Source organism: Thunnus albacares, chromosome 15, assembly GCF_914725855.1.
Source record: "Thunnus albacares chromosome 15, fThuAlb1.1, whole genome shotgun sequence".
In the NCBI taxonomy this organism is placed as follows: domain Eukaryota; kingdom Metazoa; phylum Chordata; class Actinopteri; order Scombriformes; family Scombridae; genus Thunnus; species Thunnus albacares.
Window position 1 is genome coordinate 26,262,140 of NC_058120.1, and position 23,183 is coordinate 26,285,322.

The 23,183-nt window shown below is 39.4% G+C and overlaps 1 protein-coding gene across 4 annotated transcripts in view; it reads left to right on the plus strand.

Annotated features, from left to right (window-relative positions):
* The first annotated feature begins 2,909 nt into the window (after positions 1 to 2,909).
* klc1a (kinesin light chain 1a) overlaps positions 2,910 to 23,183 on the plus strand; it is a 52,739-nt gene continuing 32,465 nt past the window's right edge. Inside the window, exons 1-5 of one of the 4 annotated variants that reach the window (XM_044374074.1) lie at positions 2,910 to 3,443; positions 11,027 to 11,294; positions 12,929 to 13,159; positions 14,224 to 14,302; positions 21,583 to 21,811. In XM_044374074.1, coding sequence (XP_044230009.1) covers positions 11,028 to 11,294; positions 12,929 to 13,159; positions 14,224 to 14,302; positions 21,583 to 21,811 — 806 coding nt within the window. In that variant the 5' untranslated portion in view covers positions 2,910 to 3,443; position 11,027. The remainder of the gene's footprint in view (positions 3,444 to 11,026; positions 11,295 to 12,928; positions 13,160 to 14,223; positions 14,303 to 21,582; positions 21,812 to 23,183) is intronic. The other 3 variants (XM_044374073.1, XM_044374075.1, XM_044374076.1) reach the window with 3 other exon arrangements.

Sequence of the window (23,183 nt, forward strand, 5' to 3'; positions counted from 1 at the left end):
GCAGAAGTATGACTTCTCAAAAAACGTCTTGGTTCTGCATTTCATTCTCGCCTGTTGAGGCAATTAACGATGGAGAAACCAACATGTCTCTCCCAACGCGAGTGTTGCTCAGTTGCTATGCAACACAAAAGAGAAAAAACACCAAAATACTTTCTTCACTGTTTCACTGTTGAAGAGTTAAGTCAGTTAAGTCACCAATAAATAAATCTGAACTTAGTCCAGTTCAGATTCATAATTTTTCAGAGGATACTTTAGTTCTTAGTGAAATCTGTTCTCAGTGAGTTCTGTGGTTAATCAGAAACAGCAACACTGACATTGCTGTTCAGTTTTGTAATGTACTTGTGTTTGCTTTGAGCACCACAAATAAAATGTGGTACTACTGTCTAATAATACCCTTTATGAAGAACTAATAGGCCGTAAGTACTGGCTTTACTTCTGGTTTATAAATCATTTACTAATATAGTGTAGATTCATTATAATAACCCATTACTAAGAACAAATGTTGGGTTGTCAGTCTAACCAAAAGTTGTTCTTAGGTTTGGCTTATAATTAATCAATAAAGCATGAAGTTGATGATTTTCCCAGCTGCAGCTCAACAAGGCTCAGGACCCCCACTGACACCCAGACACACCACATGTTATAGTAATGTAAGAATGTCATCATGTGCACATCTGTGAACCATCACATCCAACATGTTGCATTACATTAATGTAATCTTTGTATCATTACATTTATACATTACATCTACTGTTTATACTATTAATACATTAGCAAATTCTCAGCCAATATCTTGTACAGTATGTTTTTAAACTCTAACAGCTGTTTTCACTCACTTAAAATATATGTTTTACTAAATATGTTTATTGTAAAATTGTGTTTGTTTTATTTATGATCAATTGTCTGTTGAAGTTTCTCTTACTTTCTATTTTTTGACTGTGATGCAACACAGAGGCCGATTTCTTGTAGGTGCAAACCTACTTGGCAATAAACCTGTCTCTGGTTTTGATTTATTAACCATCATTAAAGCCATTAGTCACAACTTATAAAGCCTTTGTGAAGGGTGCTTTATTAGAAAGCGGCACCCAAATTGCTTTTCAGCTCTTTTATATTGAAGTATTACTAACCAGGCAAAACAGGCAACTGCTCTGGGGCCCCAGACTCCTAGGGGCCTCTGGCACCAGGCTCACTGTGTGGTAATTTGATTAATTACTCATTTATTTGGTAATATCCAGAAAACATACCAGAAAAGTACAATACAACTGATATGACAAGGTTCTTGAAGGATATGGCTGGCTAGCAATTATCTATATTTTTCTTATTGTCAACAGATCTCAACAATGAACTGATCTACTTACAAGTATTGTGTGTGTATCCAAATCCTGATATATCTTATTCCTCTGTACTGTAGACTAAAGCTATTTACAATGTACTATGTAGTTGTAAAGTCAAGACTTTGATACACATATATAATACTTGTTAGTAGATCAGTTCATTGAGATTTGTTCAGTGGTGGAAAGTAACTAAATGCATGTACTTAAGTACTGTACTTAAATACAATTTTGAGGTACTTGTACTTTACTTGAGTATTTCTATTTGATGCTACTTTATACTTCCACTCCACTACATTTCAGAGGGAAATATTGTACTTTCTACTCCACTACATTTATTTAACAGCTTTAGTTACTTTTCAGATGAAGATTTGACACAATGGATAATATAACAAGCTTTTGAAATACAACACATTGTTGAAGATGAAACCAGTGGTTTCCAACCTTTTTGGCTTTTGACGTCTTACAAAAAGCAGTGTGTAGTCGGGGTCACATTTCACATGTCTATGAGTTGTTAACAGCTCCACCAAATAGTGATTTTTCCCTCTAAACTTCTCACATGGTTTCAGATGAGAGGAAAAAGTCCACAAACTGAAAACAGATTTGTGTATCAGAACTTTGTTTTTTCTTCTTTCCTCCCCCATTAATCATGTCATATATAATAATATATCAGTCAGAGGGACCAAACCACTACTTTTACTGCAATACTTTAACTACATCAAGCTCGTATTACTTATGTACTTATACTGTAGCATTTTTCATGCAGGGCTTTAACATTGCTGTATTGGTACTTTTACTTTAGTAAAGAATCTGAATATTTCTTCCAGCTCAACAGGGAAGCACAAAAGACGCAAAGGTACTAAAAAGAACTGTAAATGTGGCAGATATACACTTGATATGATCAACTCAGACTGCTGAAGCCTCATATAAGCTTCATATAAACTTTTAAAGACAGACTTGAAAACTGTTAACCTATCAATGTAAGTGATAGAGGCCAAAATCCAGAGTGTGTCCACACAGTCATTTAGTGCAAAAATACATTTAAAAGTTGATGTGAAGCTTATATGAGGCTTCAGTAGTCTGAGTAAGTCGTATCATTTACAGTCTTTATAGCATCAAATTCCCTCTGTGTGTTTCCTTGTTGAGCTGCAGTGGAAGTATAGTAACAAAACGAGGCACTTGAGCACTAAAAAGACTGTAACGTTGAAAGATATCTACTTGATTGGACTCATTTGGACGCTAAAGCTTCATATTAGCTTCAGATAAACTTTTAAATACATTTTTACACAGATTTTTACACTGTGGATTTTGTCCCCCATCACTTACATTGTAAGTACATTATGAAAGGATCCTCTAATGGTCAACTGGAGGAATTATTATGGCAAGAAAAACCTGTTTTAATGTTCATTTGGGCTCCTGACTGTTATTTATAGACAGACTTGAAAAATTGTGAAATAATCCTTTAATCAGAAATGTACACAAGCATTGCCAGTACTTCTTGTTTTCTGTCTTCAAGCAGCGTTGCATTAAATAAATCAGGCTGCTCAGTGCTCAGCTCGCCCCGCAGCTTCCCCTTTAATCCGGGCAGGGATGACATCATTACCGGGGGAGAGGTGGAGGGCGCCGGGTAACGCCATTTTCACGCACCGCGCAGTCGGCCAGTCAGCCAGCCAGCGAGCCAGCGGACCGGGGGGAGCTGTCATCTTCATGGGCTACTAGTCAACTTCTTTTCTCTCCAGCCTCATGAAGCCGCTTTCGAGTTAGTTTCACGGACGCTGCTCCCGCCATGGAAGCGAAGGAGAGCAGGCTTTTCCTAAACGGCTCCGACTAAAGCCAGTGTTTTGACAGTTAAGCTATGGAGCTAGCTGGTCATCATTAACGGCGGTTGATGCGGTGAAGCCCAGCGTCCTAACTATCTAACTAACTACCCGGGGGGGACAGTTTGGAAATTTTATTTTTTTTTTATCAACGCCCACGTAACTGCTGCATTTTTACGGTTATCGGCACACGTTGTCGCTCAAAGGAGGAACACATCCATCTCATAAAAACGTGATTTAGAGAGTAAAGAGGCGAGAAAACCGAGCGATACATCGGCAACGGATGTCCTAGAGAACGGTAAGAGCGGCTCCGTGTATTTCTTGGAATGGTCTCATTAGCTTGTTAACCACTTTTTTTTAGACATTATCACGTTGTATCATGTCATACTCAAATGTCATTTCATCAAATTGAAAATCTTTGAATCATTAATGTTGAATTATTTGTACACCCATGTTTTTTTTAAAAAAAAACAACTACCGCCTTGTGTGGTTGGTGTTTACGTTGATAGCAGGAATTAGACGCCGTAATAAGCACATTAACTGTCACTGTCTGCTAGCTCGGAGTTAGCGCAACGGTTAGTTCGTGTGACAGGAAAGTACTGGCTAACCGGTTCTTCAGGTTAATCCGTTTGTAAAGCGAGATAGCTTGGACAAAGCACCAGGAACTATAAGGGGCTGAAAACATGTCCGTGAGCCGGTGGAAAGATGCACTTGTCTGGCCACTGCAGCACGATGAAGAAGCCCTGATCTTGAAATTTGTCATGTGATGGTTAGTTGTGTTGTGTGTCCTTTTCATTGATATTCAGAGCGGGGTGAGAAGGCTGTGAAAGCTGCCTGTGTTAAGCAGACAGCTTCAGAGGGACAGTGGATCCCAGTGTGGGGACTCACAGCTGGGATCTGAACCTCCCCACCACCACCCCCCCCAAAAAAAGACGAGAGGTGTTTTAAGTATGAACATATGAGATTTATGAGACATGCAAATACTCAAATCCCTGCGTCTGCACTGCTTGACAGAAATCTCAAGAATGCACACACACAAGTATTCCTGGGAGTTTTGTTTGCCCTGCCCTGCAGTCTTTTAATATTTAATCCACCCAAAGGAGTGCTCATGACAACCTGCAGGGCTCCTCCTCCAGGCTAACACCCCTCTGCTCCCTCTGGGACAGCCTGTTGTCGGCTCTGACATCCCAGAGGGTTTGTGTGTCAACCTGATAGAGCTCTTTCTGCTATGCTTATTATGGTGTTGTGCTGTAGCAGCAGATTTTTACTGTATAATGCTGCAGGTTAAAGATTTAGAAGCACCAAGATATGCTTTTGCAGGTGAGGCATTTAAAACCAGCATGCAAGTAAACCACAATGCATGCTAACATTATAATAAACAAAACACAACACATGCAAATAACACATGAATACAGGAAACCCATCACACAAAACAAACAGTCGAACAAATCCATATAAAGGACATAGAACAACGTAAAAGGCACAGGAATAAAAAACAACAACAAGAGAAATGAAGACAATAAGTAAATAAAGATTACATGTTTACATAAGTGAGTGTTGAGACAGTAATGAGGCACTTTTGTGGTTCTTCATATGGCTTAAAGACTGTAAGAGGCTTTTAATTTCTGCAAGGAAAGGCAGCAAACTAGGCAGGGATTCAGAACATTTGCATTTGTGGATGTAAAACATAAAAACTTACAATGAAAGGAACTGTTCTTGCTCCTCATTGAAGCTGAAAACATGAGTAGCAAACTGTTGCCAAAAGGCCTGTACAACATTATACAAACATTATAACCCTCTTGATTATAGGTGTTATTACATGGTTGTTGTATTTAATTGTATTAGACTTAAATACGTGGCAACTGAGTGCACATTCTCAATAATTTATAAGAGTTGTAGCATCAGAATGCAAACGCTGATGTAGGGATAAGAGCTTTACATTTAGTGCAAAACATGCTATAAACGGTGGACTCTATTATATATTCATGAACTGTAACTACACAAGATCTGCATGCCGCTCTGAATATGAGAAATTTAGACTAGAAGATGGCATTGACGTGCAATTTTGTCACTTTCAATCCTAAGTGACTGTTGCTGAGCTGCTGTCCAATTATCTGGGGGTTTTTTTTTGGGGGGGTGGTGTTAGTAAAATAAGCAACACATTGGAGCACCGTCGCCTGTAGGTTACTATTCTTGCTCCAGTTTGTGAAAATTGGCACATTTTTTTTAACATATTTTCTGAATTTATGTTCATCGTGACTCATGGTTGAGACGGCGGTGATGACACATATTTAATCACCGGTTCTGGGTTATGCTGAACAGTGTGAAATGATGCTGGAGCTGCCACTGCTGATTACTTTCTTGATTAATCCCAAGGTGGCATCCTTGTTTTATCAGACCATTACTCCAGAAGCAAAATTCAGTTTACCAGACAGAAAAGCAGCAAATCCTAACATTTGAGAGGTTAAAATCAGAGAATGTTTGGCTTTTTTGCGTGTAAAGTGACTGGAATATCTAATTGATCACCAAAATAGTTGCCAATTAATTCTCTGTTGTTCAACCTATTGATTTATCTATATCTATCTAGACTGTTGTGAGGACTGTCTGATAGAGAGGCAAAGAAATACTAAGCAGCCTAATGTGAGTTAAGTCGGTAGGATCTCATACAGCAGTGGTGGGCAAACAACGGTCTGTGGGTCAAATCTGGCCCTCCAGTAAAAACATTTGGCCCCTGAAGAAAAGCTGGACTTTTCACTTTCATAGTTTACATGAAAACTTTTGTTATTTTTCACAATTAAACTATGAGTAGATACTACTATCACATCTGTAGTCTGTTAGAGCAACACAGAGGAAACAGTTTCACATACGAGTCATCCTCACTTACTAAAGGAAAAAAAGTGAAATTTGCTGTTGGATACAGTCCTAAAAGAAACACTCTCACCTATCAGTTATAAATTAATTACTAGAAATAAAACAGTGAAACAGTGCCCCCCCCCCCCATTGAACAATGATGAATATACTGACCCCTGTCGTTCATTCTGCCATCTCTAAGTTTGGTAACGTAGTCTTAAAGCCTTTACTAAGTTCTGTATCAAAGTCAGTGTCTGTATAAGAAATAACTTTAGTATCTTTCAGCCTTGGGGATGCTACAGTCAGGAGCAGAGCCACCGCTGCTGTCTGTGTGGATCTTAAACTACTTCAGCGATTCAAATGATAAATTTAATCTCTCGCCCAAGGCCCGCTCATGGAAATAAAAGATCATTGGTGCCCTTGTCATGTGAGGTCTTAACAGAAGTGAGCCTGCGACTCATTTCATGAGATGACACGTCGTTTAACACGACAGGATGCAGCAAATGAATTAACACAAAGTTCCACAGCTGTGCTGGTTTCCTGGGTTCATTTAAGATGTTTTCAGTGTTCAGCTGTCTGTAGTTCCCGCTGTCCACCAGATACACAGAACCAAATCTGTTCAATAGTAATACCAATCATACTCGTCACTTCCTGTGTTTCAGCCGTATAATGTGATGGCTCATGACTGCTTGATGTATTAACCTTTGTCTTGGTCTCTGAAGCTAACAGCTGATGTCATCACATGATGACACATAAGTAACGGCTTGATGGTTGAGTAAGACTGACTGTTTTGTGGGAATCACACAGTCAGGGACCAGCAGCATTTAAAATCAACATTATCAATCAACAATACACTTCTCTCATCATTTCACAGTGGTAAACTTTTTTAAAGTTAACACAATTTTAATCTTTATTCTTGGTAAACAAACTACAGTAACCACTGTCTTCAGGGATGGAAAAACATGTCACCCAGTGCAGCAGTGTGGCTCATTGATGTGTTTTTAATAGTTCTTGGACAACAGTGGAGCTCTACAACACAGAGGAATAAGATAGATCAGGCTTAGGATGAACTTTTTAAAATGTGAACATCAGCTACTGACACATAAATGTTCAAATTCAGCAGACACTCAGTAGTAAATCATTATTTTTCATATTTTACGAGCATTTGGCTGGTGGCTGGTGCTAATTTCCCACCCTGGTTGTTAGTAACAGTGCTTAGTTTGGCTCTGCACATGAGAATTGTTGACAATAAGAAAAATATATAGAAAATCACCTTGAACTATCCTACCCAGTTCATGATCTATTCATGCCAGAAAAACTAGCTTCACTTTCTTGTTAGCAGAGGTTTGTGTAGACTGTTTCATGACAGAACAAACCAAACAAATGATTCAAGATTAAAATCTGTCCAGCAGATTAAACTTGTAGTATTGCAACACTTGTCTCTTGCTTTCTCTTTAAATGTGAATCATAGCTCTTATCACCAGCGACTACACTATCAGCCCACACATCACTAAGATTGTTCTTCGCAGCGCTGCTCTTCCTGCTGCCGGCTTTATCCTCACGCATGAAGCCCAGAGCAAGTACTTACTGTTCCTCCTCCTCTTCCTCACTTGTCCCAACCACCCCCCCAAAAAAACCCCCTCCGCCTCACCCCCACCCATTTACCCAACACCACCACGTTTGTCTCCAGTCTCCCCATGGCCTTATACGACAACCATGACCCGCTTATATAAAGAGCTGCAGTGTCCCCGGACGCTCAGCTTCAAGCCAACTATTTACATTTCAAAAAGTTAACATCAGAAATAGTTTTCACTGCTTCTCCCTGTGGTGCTTTGTGCTCTGAGACTCATCTGATGCCAGAAATAAAAGACCGTTAGATCAGCACAGGAAAAAAGTCTCGTGCTATTACTTTCACTTCAGTATCACACAGCCCGCAGTGATAGTTGTTGTCTTGTTCTCTGCAGTTCGCTGATGTTTGACCTTGTTCTGCTTTGTTGCGGTATGAAATGGGGATTTTTTAGATTGATACTCAGATTCGTCGCTCGGGTCCTTCAAGGATCCGTTTCAGGTTCCGCTGTGTAAGAACGGCTTTTATTTCAAGCTTGAAGGAAAAGTCGTTCACCTGAGCGAGCTGTCACGTATTGACTGGTGGATGAATGGATTGTAAAGGAAACACAGGTGTAAACTCACCTGATGTGCATTTTCCTTGACTGACAGATAACTGGCCACTGTGATGGGTTATTACCAAATTTCACAAGCCTCTTTTACTGCAGACACAGCTCATCTGTTCTCTATAATCTGCATTAAAAGCTCTCAGTGATGAGATGGCATTTAAAGGTATTTAAGTGATGCCTTTTGAAATTTCCAGATGACATGATTTGTTGTTAACTCTTGTAGTATTACTGTTAGCTACTTAATAATAAGTATTGTCAAAATAAGTGTTCTTTTTAGACCTTAAATGATTAGTCAGTTGATCAATAGATGTATAAAGGTATGTATTGTAGTTCCAGATTCTCAGTTGTGAGGATTTGCTGCTTTTCTTTGTCTTATTTAATAACAAACTGAACATCTGTACTTTACCAGCAGCAATATAAAGACTGCATCTTGGGCTTCAGGACATTGCGATGGGCATTTTTCACTATTTTCTGTTTTGTAGACCAAAAGATTAATCAGTTAAAGTGAGAACATAATCAGCTGGGTAATTTATAATGAAAAAAATCAAAACATTTTTAGAAGAAAAATGAATCATTTTTGCTTTATGAGTTTGCCTAAAATACATTTTGAAATCCTTTTGAGAATATGCAGTTTGCAGATCAATCAAAGTTCATGTCATTCTAAATTCCTCTTGGCTGCTCAGCTCACCTGGAGCTGCTGTTTTCCATCTCCTGCACGCAGCAGCGTCAGCTTCCTGCTCTGCTGTCAGCTGATAGGCTGCAGGCCGGTTGCTGAGTCACATGGAGCGATCAGGGCTATAGCCCTTCCTCCGTCTGCCTCGCCTGCTCAAGGCCATCTTCAGCTATTGTTTTTTTTTTTTCTCTTTTACACTCGAACTGAAATGTGAAATCTGAAGCGGTTCAGCTGATACCACAGCAGCTTTTACACTAAAGTAGGCAAACTGATTCGAGGTTGTATCATTAAAACATCAATGATAAGATTAATGTCAGATCAGCCACATCTAAGAGTGGTTTGATTTCTGTATTTATCACAGAAACATGCAGTAAAACATACAGTAACCTCAGTGTCTTCTGCTCAGTCGACAGCGTTTGCAGGTTCAGCTCGGTGTGCTTGCAGAGATTTATTAGGCAGCTCGCTACAAGTGCTGCCGAAGCGCTCAATCATAATCCTCTTAAGTGTGAGCGTGTGTGTGTGTGTGTGTGTGTGTGTGTGTGTGTGTGTGTGTGTGTGTGTGTGTGTGTGAGGAATACAAAGCAAAGAAAGTGGGGACAGAGCGGAGAGGAGCGCGTGGGGAGTGTGTCGAGGGCCAATGTCATAAGTACAGATGGTAACTCACAGAGTCGTGCTAATATGTGATAAATAGCGTCTGTTTTACCTGCTGCAGCTAACAGGCGACTTTCTTAACAAAGCTGATTCAGGATGTGATTATGTGCTATGACTGCATTATGGCAGCACTAAGAAGCTGATTATTATGGGAGACGCTGTAAGGGGCATTATTACTTGACTGTATTCAGTAACTGCAGTGGAGAATTGATAAATTTGCATAAATGCTAAAATTGTACTGCTAGCATTACACCAACGCTCTAGTTTATACCAGACTTTTAAAAAATGTCCTTAATAGGTAATTTTTGTTGTGTAACACCGACTAAATACAGGTAAAGCTGTTCAATCCTGACTTTTAAATTCATATGAAAGATGCAACACAATGATATTTTGCTTATAAAGATCATATTAAGGCAGAATAGTGTCAGCCACTCATCATGTAATCTAAAATGTGTGTGTGTGTGTGTTTTCTTTGTAGCTTCTCCTTTCACAGTTTTCATCCCGTCGTTATCTGTAAACCACACGCGGCCCACAAACCTCAAATCTGGATTTGAACTGTCAGCAGGCGGCAGGTTTAACGTCCGCGGTTTAACTTTTCTTCACAGCTTTTTTTTTTTTTTTTCTAAACATCTTAAAAGATGACTCCTCAGTTTTTTTTTTTTTTAGCACACTTCAAACAGAAACGGTACGATACGCTTATAGCCTTTGTTTATGCAGCTTTTTCTCGGTGCTGAGTTTTTCCAGAAGAGCAGGTGCTTCATTCAACTCGCTCAAAGGCACCTCGAGTGTAGTCGGGGGAGAGGAGGCACGAACATTTCTTATTAAATCTCTCCCAACCTGAACCCCCCCCCCCCCAAACACCTGAACCAGTCACACACCGACTGTCTAACCTTTTGTTTAAGCCAATGTTGTTTCTCCCTCTGAGCTGAGTATTGATTGTAAAGGGAGATGAAACCCTGGCAGGGCTGTAAAAAGCTCTGTAGCTGCCGCGAGACCAGAAAAGGTCAGAATGATTCAACTTCCAATGAAGCATCGGAAGGTTATGTTGTCGCCCCGTTAATGATCATCGATCAATACGTCGCATGTTTCTGGTGAACCTCAGTCTCCTGGCTCTGAACTTTTGTAGTTTTGCAGTAGAAAGTGTTCATTTCACAACCTTTTTGGATTTAATGTTATCGATCGTTCTGTTATGATGAAAAGTCTAGAAGTTACAGGATTCAGTTCAGTCAGAAAACAAGCTGCTTTTAGTTTCCTTGTTTTTGTAACGATTTAGAAAGTTATTATTTTCTGTCCTGCTTTAATCAGAGTTTAATGTTTTATGAGGACGTCCAAGTCAGATTGATTTCATCCAGCCTCTCTACTGCGTTATATAAATTCATACAATGTTTTGACATTTAATTTTCTCAGTTTGATTTGTCTGATCTCCAGGACATCAGGGGACATGCTGCATAAAACAACCGAAGCCGCTGTTAAAATGATTAATGCGTCTTCATGATGTTTAACTTTTCCCTCCCACGGTCTTAAAACCCGCAGGATGCGTGAGGACATGTCCACCATGGTGTGCGTGAAGGAGGAGGAGGATCCCGGGGAGAAGCTGTCCCAGGATGAGATCATCTCCCGGACCAAACAGGTGATCCAGGGGCTGGAGGCCCTGAAGCAGGAGCACCACTCCATCCTGGAGGGCCTGCTGGGCACGCTGCGCTGCCTGAAGCAGGACGAGGAGGGAGTCCTGGTGGAGGAGAAGTCCCACATGATCCGCAAGTCCCTGGAGATGCTGGAGCTCGGGCTCAGCGAAGCGCAGGTACGTCTGTCGACCGATGGTGAATCATTACCAACAGAAATATCTGGCGTTTGTGTCGGTGATGCAGCCTGAATGTTCTCATATATTATGAGAGCAGGAAGTTGTTAGGAAGAGTTTCAGCACAGAATTGAACCACTTTTCCTTGTCTTGATGTGTATTTTCCTGCATGCATTTATTTTGATTTTCACCGCTGACAATCCCAGGATGTTAGAGAGATGTTTAGTTTTAAGCATTTGTGACTCATCCAGTAAAAATGATGTGGAGGAAAACCTTTCTACATGGCCAGAAAACAGGTTGTATTTGTCGTATTTCCTGGTACAGCTCACCGTTTTATCACAGACTATTAACCCACATTCACAGCAGACGAGATACGTCAGCTGGCAGACCAACAGCTTTCACTCGGCTGACTCATATCAGACGTTCAATAGACAGAGATAGTTGCCAAGTGGGCTCATGAGGAGGGTCACAGGTTTGGATTCATATGTGAAAGCAAAAGCAGAATCTGTTCTGTGAGAACGACGAGTGACAGACTTCAAAAAATGCTGCTGGTGTAGATTGCGCTTTACTTGACGGCCATTTTTCTCATTGTTGTTAACATATTAACAGAACAACAAAGCATAAAGACAAATTACAACGTGGAGAAGATTATTAACTTTGTAAGTTTATACACCGTGTTGCCTTTCTTGTCTCTTTCTCAATTCATAATTTTCACCTTTAAAACATACTGTCTCCTGAAATCTATATGCTCCGAATACTTTCTCCCAAACAAAGAGAACAAAAACTAAGAAAGAAGCTTTTACAGCTCAGAAATAAAACTTTTTAAAAAAATGCAGATTTGCAGAGAAAGTCCCAAAACTAAAATTGATTGTGTCATTGTTCAGTTAAGGCAAACATCAGCCTGTGAGTCACCGATGAGTCATCGTTGGTGCGTAAGCTCCTCATCTTCATCCTCGTCTCCTTGCAGCAGACTTCGTCTAACAAATTAAAATACACTTCACGTACACCATTCAGACTCTTAATATCCACCTCCAGCTTTTTGGATAGTTTGCAGTTGTGGTAAAGTACAGTGTGATTCATATTTTTCTGCATGATTTCCCTCCTCCGACATCACTAATGTCTCTGTGCCTTCAACTTTTTGTTCAATTACACCCTCCCAGCCTTTCATGCTTTTACCCAAAGTGCCTCAGAGCATCATTAGTGTGCACATTGTTGGGGTACTTTAGTACACTATTCTACAAATGATGCTGCCGCTGAATCTGTGACTATATCCATTAGTATTAAAATGCTGGAGAAATTTGTAACAATACAGTCCTTCATGTATCATACATTCTGCTATTATGCTATTTAAAAATATTCAGATACTCTTGAATATCACAGGAATTGAAATGTTTTGTTATAAATGTATTTTCAGAAGAGCCCAGTCAGTCTTCCACTTAGCTCAAGGTTGTTGACACAGATAAAATGTCCAGGAATTAGACTGAACTGTAGATACAAAGGAGTATGATTGCTATCTATCCTGAGTTGTGTTCACATCACGGATCAAGAGTAGTAGTTCGAGATGCCTGAATTTATCCTAAACATTCACTCCAATGACCGCGATCTGATTTGTATTTTCGAACTTGCTCCTCGTCCAGGTGATGATGGCGCTGTCGAGCCACCTGAGCTCGGTGGAGTCGGAGAAGCAGAAGCTGCGGGCTCAGGTACGCCGGCTGTGCCAGGAGAACCAGTGGCTGAGGGACGAGCTGGCCGGGACGCAGCAGAAACTGCAGAAGAGCGAACAAAGCGTGGCCCAGCTGGAGGAGGAGAAGAAGCACCTGGAGTTCATGAACCAGCTGAAGAAGTACGACGAAGACCTGTCCCCCTCTGTGAGTCCTCAGGTCTTCTTTAGAATCTGTTATCTCAAACATCTTATGAAGTGAGATTCAAAAGAAAAGAAACTCCAGGAACAGGAGACAAATGGAAAAACCCTTTGTGACATTCAGAAAGTAGAGTATTTGATGTGTAATCTGCATGAATGAATGGGAATCCCATGATTCTTTGCAAGAATGATGTATCCATTCTACTTGTTAGAATAGCATTAGTGTCTCCAGCAATGGCCACGTGTCACCGGTGAAAGTATGTTATTATTCCAACACTCGGTGGAGTCTACTGATAAGCATTAAAATCAGCTGGTAAAGCTTTTGTTTGGAGTAGTAATCTGCTCATTCTCCCGTCACATTTGCAAACAAGAAAGTATTTGGAGAGTACACACCTGTACAAAGGCTACACGATAATAAAGTTGATAATAGAATACTTTATGTCAAAAGGTTTGTTTTGTTTTTATTCAAGAAGTGCGGCAGTTCTTCAGAAATTGGCAACAGTCTTGACCTGATTTGTAACGTTAAAAAATCCTTGCTGGATCTGTGGTTAACGGACTCTAGCTAGGCTTCATCAGACATCGATGAACATTCATTTTTTTTCAGTTTATTTGTGTCTGCGTGAGCTCTAGATGCTCCAGTTGCTAGGTGCTCTGCTTTTTTTTTTTTTATTCTCCAGGATTCTCAGCATTGTTTTAATATGTAGCTGCCATTGCTGCCTGAGGAAGAGCCTTCATACCAGTGAAAGAGTTTTATTTCCTGCCTCGTCTTCCCCGCCGCTCATTTCTGCTTGTTTGGCTTTTAAATAACGAACGTTCTTATCAGCAGCAGAGACGACCGAAAGTTATCAACAAAAACAATCTCATGTAGTTTAAGTACTTTGAAATATTCTTGGCTTCAGAAGGACTGCATCAGCACATATATAGAATGAGTTACAAAAACATTCAATCATCTCATTCCTAACCTCCCCTCCTCCCCCCCTCCTCCTCCTCCTCTCCTTTTGGTTTTGTCCTCTATCTTTGTCTCTCTCTCTCTCCCTCCTCCTCTTCTACCCTCCCCCTCTCTCCTGTCAGGAGGAGAAGGACTCTGACTCCAGTAAAGAGACTCTGGATGATCTCTTCCCAGATGACCAGGACGACCAAGCCCCAGGCAGTAAGTGTTCCACCTTCAACTTTTTTTTTTTCGGAAGATTTATTCAGCCCTGAACCTAAATGTGAAGTGTAGTTTCTAGACTGTGAGATGTAGGTTTTATAGAAGGGGCTGCTCTTGTAATGTAGGTGCAAACCTGAAGCAGGTCCGGATCGAGTCCGTAAATGTTTTTGCACAAACAAAGAGGTTTAATACCTCTTTTACCACATTTCCACATTTCATTTGGGCACAGAGATCGTTCCCTTTCAGGTAGATTCAATTTCCATGTTTTTTTTAACATGATAATTATATTTTTTTGAGGTAAAACCATATCAAACTCACATTATAGTTCCAAGCAGAGTATTTTTAAATGTTTTTATATGTGATTGGAGGGGATCTTTAATCAAACAGTCACTCTTTCTTTTATGATTTACTCCTCACACCCTGCGTTTTTAGTATCAGACAGTTGAAGGCTGCGGCTAATGACGTGCATGTTTGTATTTTCCAAAATGTGTTTATTTTATCTGATGTTAGAGGTAATTTGGAAAATGTCACCGCTGTAAAATTGATACCTCCTTCGGGAACAAAACTTTAATCTCTGCAGCGATGACACTCGTGTAATGTACCAAAGTCTAGTCAGCGTTTGTCTCCAGAGTCAGAGTATATCATGTAACTTAGAGCGGTGAGTTTTTTTTCCTGTCGTTTATCGCCTTTCCGCATTGTTCTTCAGCCTTATAAATCTAATTTCTTCATCTCTTTGTACTCTCCCGCACACGCACGCCCCCGATTTTTCTCTTCATGTCCACCCTCGTCCCCTGAGTGTTTGATGACACGGGCTTTCAATAGCTCAGTAGCTCAGACAGTAAAGATGTGTTGGCTGTAGGGAGCCATTAGTCAGGACCTAGTTCAGCCTGGAGGGAGGCCAAACGCAGGGAGAAGTTTCCCACTAGATCGGTGTTATACAGTTCCAGGATTTCCACAGTGTGTTCTTTCATCGTGGATGAATTTTTTGACTTTGACACACACACACACCAAAAAAAATGGGTACTGTGGCAAAAAGAAAAAGAAAGCACATAAATCTTATAAGCTACAACCTGTTTGCTTCTGTTAAAACAGCTTCAAAAGCCTCATTTTCCAAAACAGGATTGAAATTTAAGTAGAGCTGCAACAATTAATCGATTGACAGAAAGTTAATCAGCAGCTATTCATAATCAAATAATTGTTTTAGCCATTTTTGAAGCAAAAACGCTAAATATTTGCTGATATCAACTTCTCAGATGTGAGGATTTGAAGCTTTTCTGTGTCAGACATGATAGTAAACTGAATATCTTTAGATGTTGGACTGTTGATAAAACTAGACATTATTATAACAGGCATTTTCACACCATTTTCTGACATTTTACAAAAAAATTAATCGATAAAATAATCGAGTCGCAGCCCTAAATTTAATTGAAGTCCAGTGTCTCACTAGAAAAGTTTGTTAGCTTTGCGTTTTTATCTTTTCCACAAAAGCCACCAAACTTGGCATGGATACGTTTTTAAACCTTTGCATCAAGGTGATTCTTATTTGGCTCCTGGCACCAGTTTGTCAGCCAGTTTGGATCGCCGACACAACAGACAACAAACTGTTTGAGGCTGTAATCGCTGCAGATGACAGTCTGATCCAGACTGCAGCTCCGGACTCTCCCGTCCTCTTTGTTTCTTCTTTGTTAAACCGTTTCATTTCACCCACCAGCAGGAGCTTCGGTCAAAATGGAAATGAAACTCGCAGAACATGTTTGATGAAAGTAATAAATGTTTAAACTTAATATTAAATGAAGTCAACAATATCTATATATGGGTCTTTATATAACTTGGTATAGTGGGTAGTAAAAGCTGTTCAGTGCACTTTAATTTGCTCAATTATGACACACAATGTAAGCACCTTAGAGGCTTCACAGTTGGAGTTCATTTTAAGCCTGACACTCTTCCTCAGGCAGCGCTCTGATGCGCACTAACTGAAGAAACTAAATCACACATTTCTCTGTCATTGAACAGCTCGTCCTCTATGCGTCTCTGCTCTTAAGGAAACCGACTTTTCCACTGTTTTTGTCCCTGAACGTGGCCGGTTGTAATGCGCCTCTCTTACACAGTGTCGTGGGTGTAATTTTAAGTTTGAAACCAGACGTCTCCATGTTTTGGCCTCATTGCAGTGCAGGTTGTGGTACAGAGGAAGTAGAGCAGGTTGTTTTCTGGGATACTCTGTCCCAAAAGAAAATCTGCCGCATTATAGGAATACATTTTTTCATGTTTTTAAAATGGAAAACTGGCTTCAATATTCTGTTTCAGCATTTTTCCCCAGCAGTACTAGTAGAGGCATCACATGAATGAATTATGACCAGACAGGAGAGACGGGAGTTTAAGAGCATATACTGCAGCTGTGAGAGGCAGAAGATTGACTTTCAACAGCATAAATCTCAATAAAAGGACAATGATTAAGAAGATAAAATGACATCAGAAAGTTATTTACAAAGATTTTTTTCTGTCGTGTTTGGGGCTGCAACGAATGATTATTTTCAAAACTCAAAACTCCAGAGTGGCGTCTTCAAATAGTCTTCAGATTACTTTTGTTCAACCAACAGTCCAAACCCCAAACATTGTCAATTTAGAATAATATAAAACAGAGAAAAGCAGCAAATCATCTTTTGACAAGATGGAACCAGACGCAATTTTGCAATTTTCCTTGGAAAAAAAAAAAACAAACCTCAATGATTGATTTGTTTTTGATGATTCTTTTTCAGTCGATCGATCTTTTCATTTCACCTCTAGTTGCATCTGTTTAGTGGCGATTCACACCAAAGGATACAGTCATTATATTTGGTAATGAACATCTGCTTCTAATAAACACACGTCTCAATATCCTTTTCAACATTATTAAAAAATAACAATAGTTATCGTCAGCGTTTGGCTGCTGAAGTAGGTCAGATCAGCTGTTTCCAAAGATTAAAACATGAATCGGAGTCTTGTTAACAATTCAGTTTGGAAACGAACTGCTGGTGATTATAAGTGAAGTTTGGGATTAACACAATTTTAAAAATTCATGTCGTTGTCAAAGGAAATAGGACGGAGTGCAAACAGTAATACATCGACTCTACACCCGCAGCCATTCACACATAAAATTATTGTTACACACACACACACACACACACACACACACACACTCCTACTCACACCCACATCACTGCTTACAGTAAATACAAGTGGCTACATTTGAAGGTGGTATATACAAAACATGAACAACTGAAACAGAACCAGATGTGTGGTCTCCTGGAAGTCAGAGACTCATTCATTCATTGTTCATTCATTGTTCATTCATTGGTTTTATGTTTCTAATTACTTTTGAACATTTATTGAACTAAAGCTGCCAAATAAATGTAGAGGAGTGAAAGTATGAAGTAGCATCAAATGTAAATTGTACTTATAGTCCTTGAGTAAATGTACCTGGTAACGTTCCACCACTGCTACTGGGAAAGGAGAACAGTTTCCCCTCTTTTCTGACATTTTATAAAGCTTTAATTATTGTGTGTTTTGAATGAATAACAAGGACAGGAAGAGAGAGTATTGGGAGAAAACTGTATGCAGAAAGAGATGTGATGTGCTTCGGTGCACAGAGAAGGAACTCATCATTGAATGCAACTTCCTCTGGCATTAATCCTCTCAGTGTGAAACAGAGCTGCCTGAAACTCTGTGTGTGTGTGTGTGTTTGTATGTGTGTGTGCGTGAGAAGGATACTGACTGGGTGAACGGTGGAGTAGATTAGATGTCTTTCCTCCTCAAGCTTATTCAGACTGCCTGAAAAGCTTTTGGGGTTTTGGTAAATTGCTGTCAGCAGGAAGAAGATAATGGTGGAAGGGGGAAGATAATAGTGAGGACAACTCTGCCTTTTTTAAAAAAAAATTGGCCTGAGGCTTACGTACAGTGATTTTTCTCTGTACAAATATTTACATTTCAGTCATTTAGCTAGCTCTGTTATCCACAGCGAGCTACTGGATGAGCTGGTAAAGATTAAACGTCCCAGTGTTTCCGTTAATGAATCGGACAAATCTCCCGCTGTTTCAGTTGAACCTGCAGTATTTATTAAAAGTTCACAGGAGACTGTTTTAAAATAGAAATGGTGAAAAGCAGAGGCAGGTGAAGCTCCTACACTTTACATAATGCAACATAATACAACATGAGACTGTTTACCTGCAATGTAAACACGAAGAACACCTGCCCCTTGTCAATCAGATCAAACTTAGGATTTTAATTTTACGTATTAAATTAATTAATCATCCAATTGGGGCTGCAAATAATGATAATTTTCATTATAAATCAATCTTCAATGGTATCAAATATAGTAAGATTTTGATTCAGACCTCAGCTTTGATGCCTAAAAGGAAAATTTGCTGAAAATATTTGTTCAGTCTGATTTGTTTATGTTTTCATAAATTCAAGAAATCTTTCATCCAGAGCTTAAATGATCAGCTGTTTAATCAATCAGTTGATAGACAGAAAATTAATTGGCAGCTGTTTTGATTATTGATTTATTGTTTCGGTCATTTTCCAAACATTCACTGGCTCCAGAGTTTCCATTGTGAGGATTTGCAGCTTTTTTATGTCTTATATGATAGTAAACCGGATGTTTTTGGGTTTTGGATGATTTGCAGGTCAAAACAAACTATTTAAAGATGTCACACTGGGCTTCAAGAAATTGTGATGATCATTTTCCACTATTTTCAGACATTTTACAGACCAGATCATTAATCAATTGAGAAAATAATTGTCAGATTAATTGATAATCAAAATGTTAATGTGACCTCACAAAACATGTTTTAGCCATAAGTCAAGAATTCGCTAATTCCCTAATTATAACAAAGTTTCACACAAATGTCTAAAAGGGTAAAATGATGAAGTGATGTAGTTTTATATCCAAAAGGTCAAAGGTCAACTTCACTGTGACGCCATAACTCAGGAACAGAGGGAGAGATTGTGACCATATCTCACATCTGGTCAGATACTGAACTGGTGACACCTTGAAACCGCAGAGATTGTTTAGATCTTCTTTCCTGCCGAGTTTGAAGACGTGTGTGAAGCATCCATGTTTTAGAATTTGCAGCTTCTTTGCATTTTTGCTTTCCCACGGTACTTTTATGAGTCTTCACTTCCTCTTCCTGGATGACAACCAGGACAGGAGGCCTCCTGTTCCTGTGGTAGTCTACCAACAAGCTCTTTGGTTTTACTGATATTGACCTTCAGATGATTACCGTTGCATCATGTGACGAAGAGCTCTATCAGTCCTCTATACTCCTGACTACTGTAAAAATAGTAAGTGAAGACAACATGTTTCTCACTGGAATTATACATGTCAATATAGTGATAACTTACACTTACACCATTTTATTAAATACCTTCAAAGTCTTCACTACGAATATTATGAGTCTGGACACACATGAGGGTATGAGGACGGAGAAAGCAAACAACCACGAGGTGCTATTTCTAGTCGGCGCTCGGTGATAGATTTACTTTCTTCTGAGGATCTGTGAATTCCCTCGTTGCAAAGACGCTGTCGGACTCCTGCGCTCATTCAGGATCTGCTATTTTTTTTTATCCGTTTCTGTTGTGCTGTCAACACGCTCCCGTGCCACGAGCATAAGTAGAGACCGGCCGCTGAACACCTGGTATCACTTGTTGCGCGGACTCCTCACTGCGGTCGATGTTATTACCGCTGCCACTCCAAACCCCACCAGCTCTCCTTCAGAGTAAATATAGAACCGCCTGCCTTTTAATAAGAAACTCAATCATGTGGTTTCCTGACCTCTCGCACACGCATTCATACATTCTGACACACACACACACCGACATAGAGACAGACATACAGCATGTCATGAGAGACATTCCAGACATGTCCCTCTGACCCCGTTAAACGTAACAGAGAGAGAAGTCGGCGCATTTTGTTGCTGCGCTGTGCGTCGTAGCAGAATGAGGACATTGTTTACGTGTGAATAATCTTGTTTGTAGGGCATATGTTAACAGATAGACAGTGTTTGTTTGTTGTGGTTGTAGTTGAGACTCATTTATAGGAAAGAACATGAGTCTAGCGGAAGAGAAGTTGTGGTATTTGAAACACAGTTGGGTCGATTCATTCAAACACTACAATAAGTCAGTATGTCACCTGCATATCTTTAACCAGTACAGACAGATGTGTTACACCTTTTAGCATCTGACAAATTGCTGCAGTGTCATTTTCTTTTACAACAGAATTTAATTGAAAAATTAAGCAAAGCCAACAAGGACTCAAAATTAAAAATTTACAATAGAGTTATTAGTCAATTAATTGAACAGTGTCATAGAAATTTAAAGATGAATTGACAGAGAACAAGTTCAGAGTTTTATTGCGATAAACAGTTCACATTTACAAATGCAGATCCCCCAGTTTGCAAGGCTGAAGAAATGCCTGAATGAATATTCAGTAATTATTTGTACATGGAGTTAAATGCGTCATAACAACACAATATGTTGTTGTCCTTTGTCCATTCATATCTCTATCTACGGGGGTTTCTGCACCTGTGTCTTTATCTGCTGAGTTTTAAGGTTGAAGGCCGAATCACAGCTTCGCCTTGGTTAACATTCTGGGAACCAGCAGTTGAAAATGCTCACAAAGTCTCTCCCACTCTGCACTCAGCCATAAGACATTATAGGCCTAATAGAAGACAATGGACATAATCTTAAGACAATAAAACATAAGAGTAAAAATATCCATTATAACAGTCACTTGACAGAAAAATAATTGACAACATTTTAATTAGGTCATTTCCAAGCACAAAATGCCAACATTATCTAGTTCCAACCTCTCAGTCATGAGCTTTTCTTTGTGATAGTAAATTAAATATCTTTGGACCATTTTTTGGACAAAATAAGCGTATTAAAATCATCATTTTGGGCTTTTAGGAAATTGTGTGACAGTATTTTTTTTAACATTTTATAGAGCAAAATAGATTAATAGAATAAAAAAGAAAAGTATCTGCAGATTAATTGATATAGAAAATAATTGTTGTTGCAGCCCTACATTACAGTGTAGTAATGTAGACCAATGTTCATGAATTGAACCAAAACAAAAACTGTTGGTATTTAAAAAAAACACAAATTAAAAGTCGTTACACTGAGGATGACTCTACTTGTGATTTCTTATCCTTTCATTGAACGTTCTCAGTGCAATATACTTCCAACGAAATGGTCAAAAGATGGGTATATCCTTATTTCTTCCATTTTCCTCCTTTCATTTCCAGTTCAGCCGGCTCACGGCAGCGCTGCGGCAGCGGCCGCCCAGCAGGGAGGCTATGAGATCCCGGCCCGACTGAGGACCCTCCACAACCTGGTGATCCAGTACGCCTCCCAGGGCAGGTATGAGGTGGCTGTGCCCCTCTGCAAACAGGCCCTGGAGGACCTGGAGAAGACCTCTGGACACGACCACCCCGATGTGGCCACCATGCTCAATATCCTAGCCCTCGTTTACAGGTTAGTCCTGTCGAATCCTCCGCTCTCAGACAGGATCCTGTTCTTCCAGAGTTCCCAGCAAAATGAGACACAGCAAAATAAACAACGATTTTAATGATTGATTAATCATGTCAGTGATCTTTTTCAACAAGAAATACCAAAATTCCCCTGGGTCCAGCTTTTTAATATGAGGATTTTCTGCTTTTCTCTGTTTTTTATATTATAAATTATTATAAACTGAATATCTTTGGGTTTTGGAATGTTGGGCTCTCGTCAATTAACGGACAGTTTTTCATTACTTTGACATTTTATAGACTAAACAATTAATTGATTAATTTAAAAAAATCGGTAGATTAATCAATAATGAACATTATTGTTAGTTGCAGCCCTAATATAAGCACAATGACTAGAAGTCCATAGAAATGTCTATTTTAAGAGGTTTGATCTTCCCCTTTTAACTTAAAGTATAATAGTGTAATAAAATGATGTAAACAAATGACTCTCACACACTGATCGACTAAATGGGATTTAACATGCTGTTTTAATGTATATCTGTTTAGAAAAGATTAGATCAAATACAATATGTTGCCAAAAAAAACAAGCTCTAATGAATTTTTGAGAATCAAGGGATATATTTAGTACAATATGGAGGTAAGTACATATAAGAGATTGGGTTTTTTTCTAGTTAGAACAATATGGAACATTTACAACTGCAGCCAGTGTTAAGATTAATATTCTATCTGTTGGAACCTCTCTTTTTGTTTCTTACATCACACCAGTAGCAGCAGGGAAACAAAAGTCTTCACAGGCTTGTAAATCTTTAAAGTCTCCGGCCACTGTGATTATTTTACAAGCTTTCCCAGCATTTGAGAATGGATTAGAGACCTGTTAATGAATACTGGGAGAGTGTTAGATAGTTAACTATGAAAGGAATGTTTTTAACATGTTGCTTCTGTATTATAATTTGAATGCCTTCAGATCCTACAGATCCTACAAAAACTTGACTTTTTACCAGAGATAAATAGTAAAGCATGTCCCCTCACAACGTGGTGGCATGTACTTTGAAACCTCTGGTAACCACCCACAAAGCACTGTGTCATTGGCCTCTATAGGACCTCCAAATGATCGTTGGATGCCTTTCTACGTCAGCAGTGGAACATAGCAAACATAGCAGACACGAGCAAAGATTTACAGTACAGTAATAGAATTGGCTGGTGTTAATTTCCTAGTCTGAGTACACCAGAACAAAAGAATGACACACAAGAGCCGGAAAAGTATTTAACAGTGTCGGTCCTGTGTTTTTTACTTCCACAAATCTTAGCTCATGAATAGTCTGCTCAGGTTTTTGGTTTGGTTACCCTGAGGGAATGAAGGGCGGGTCGACTTGTTGTCA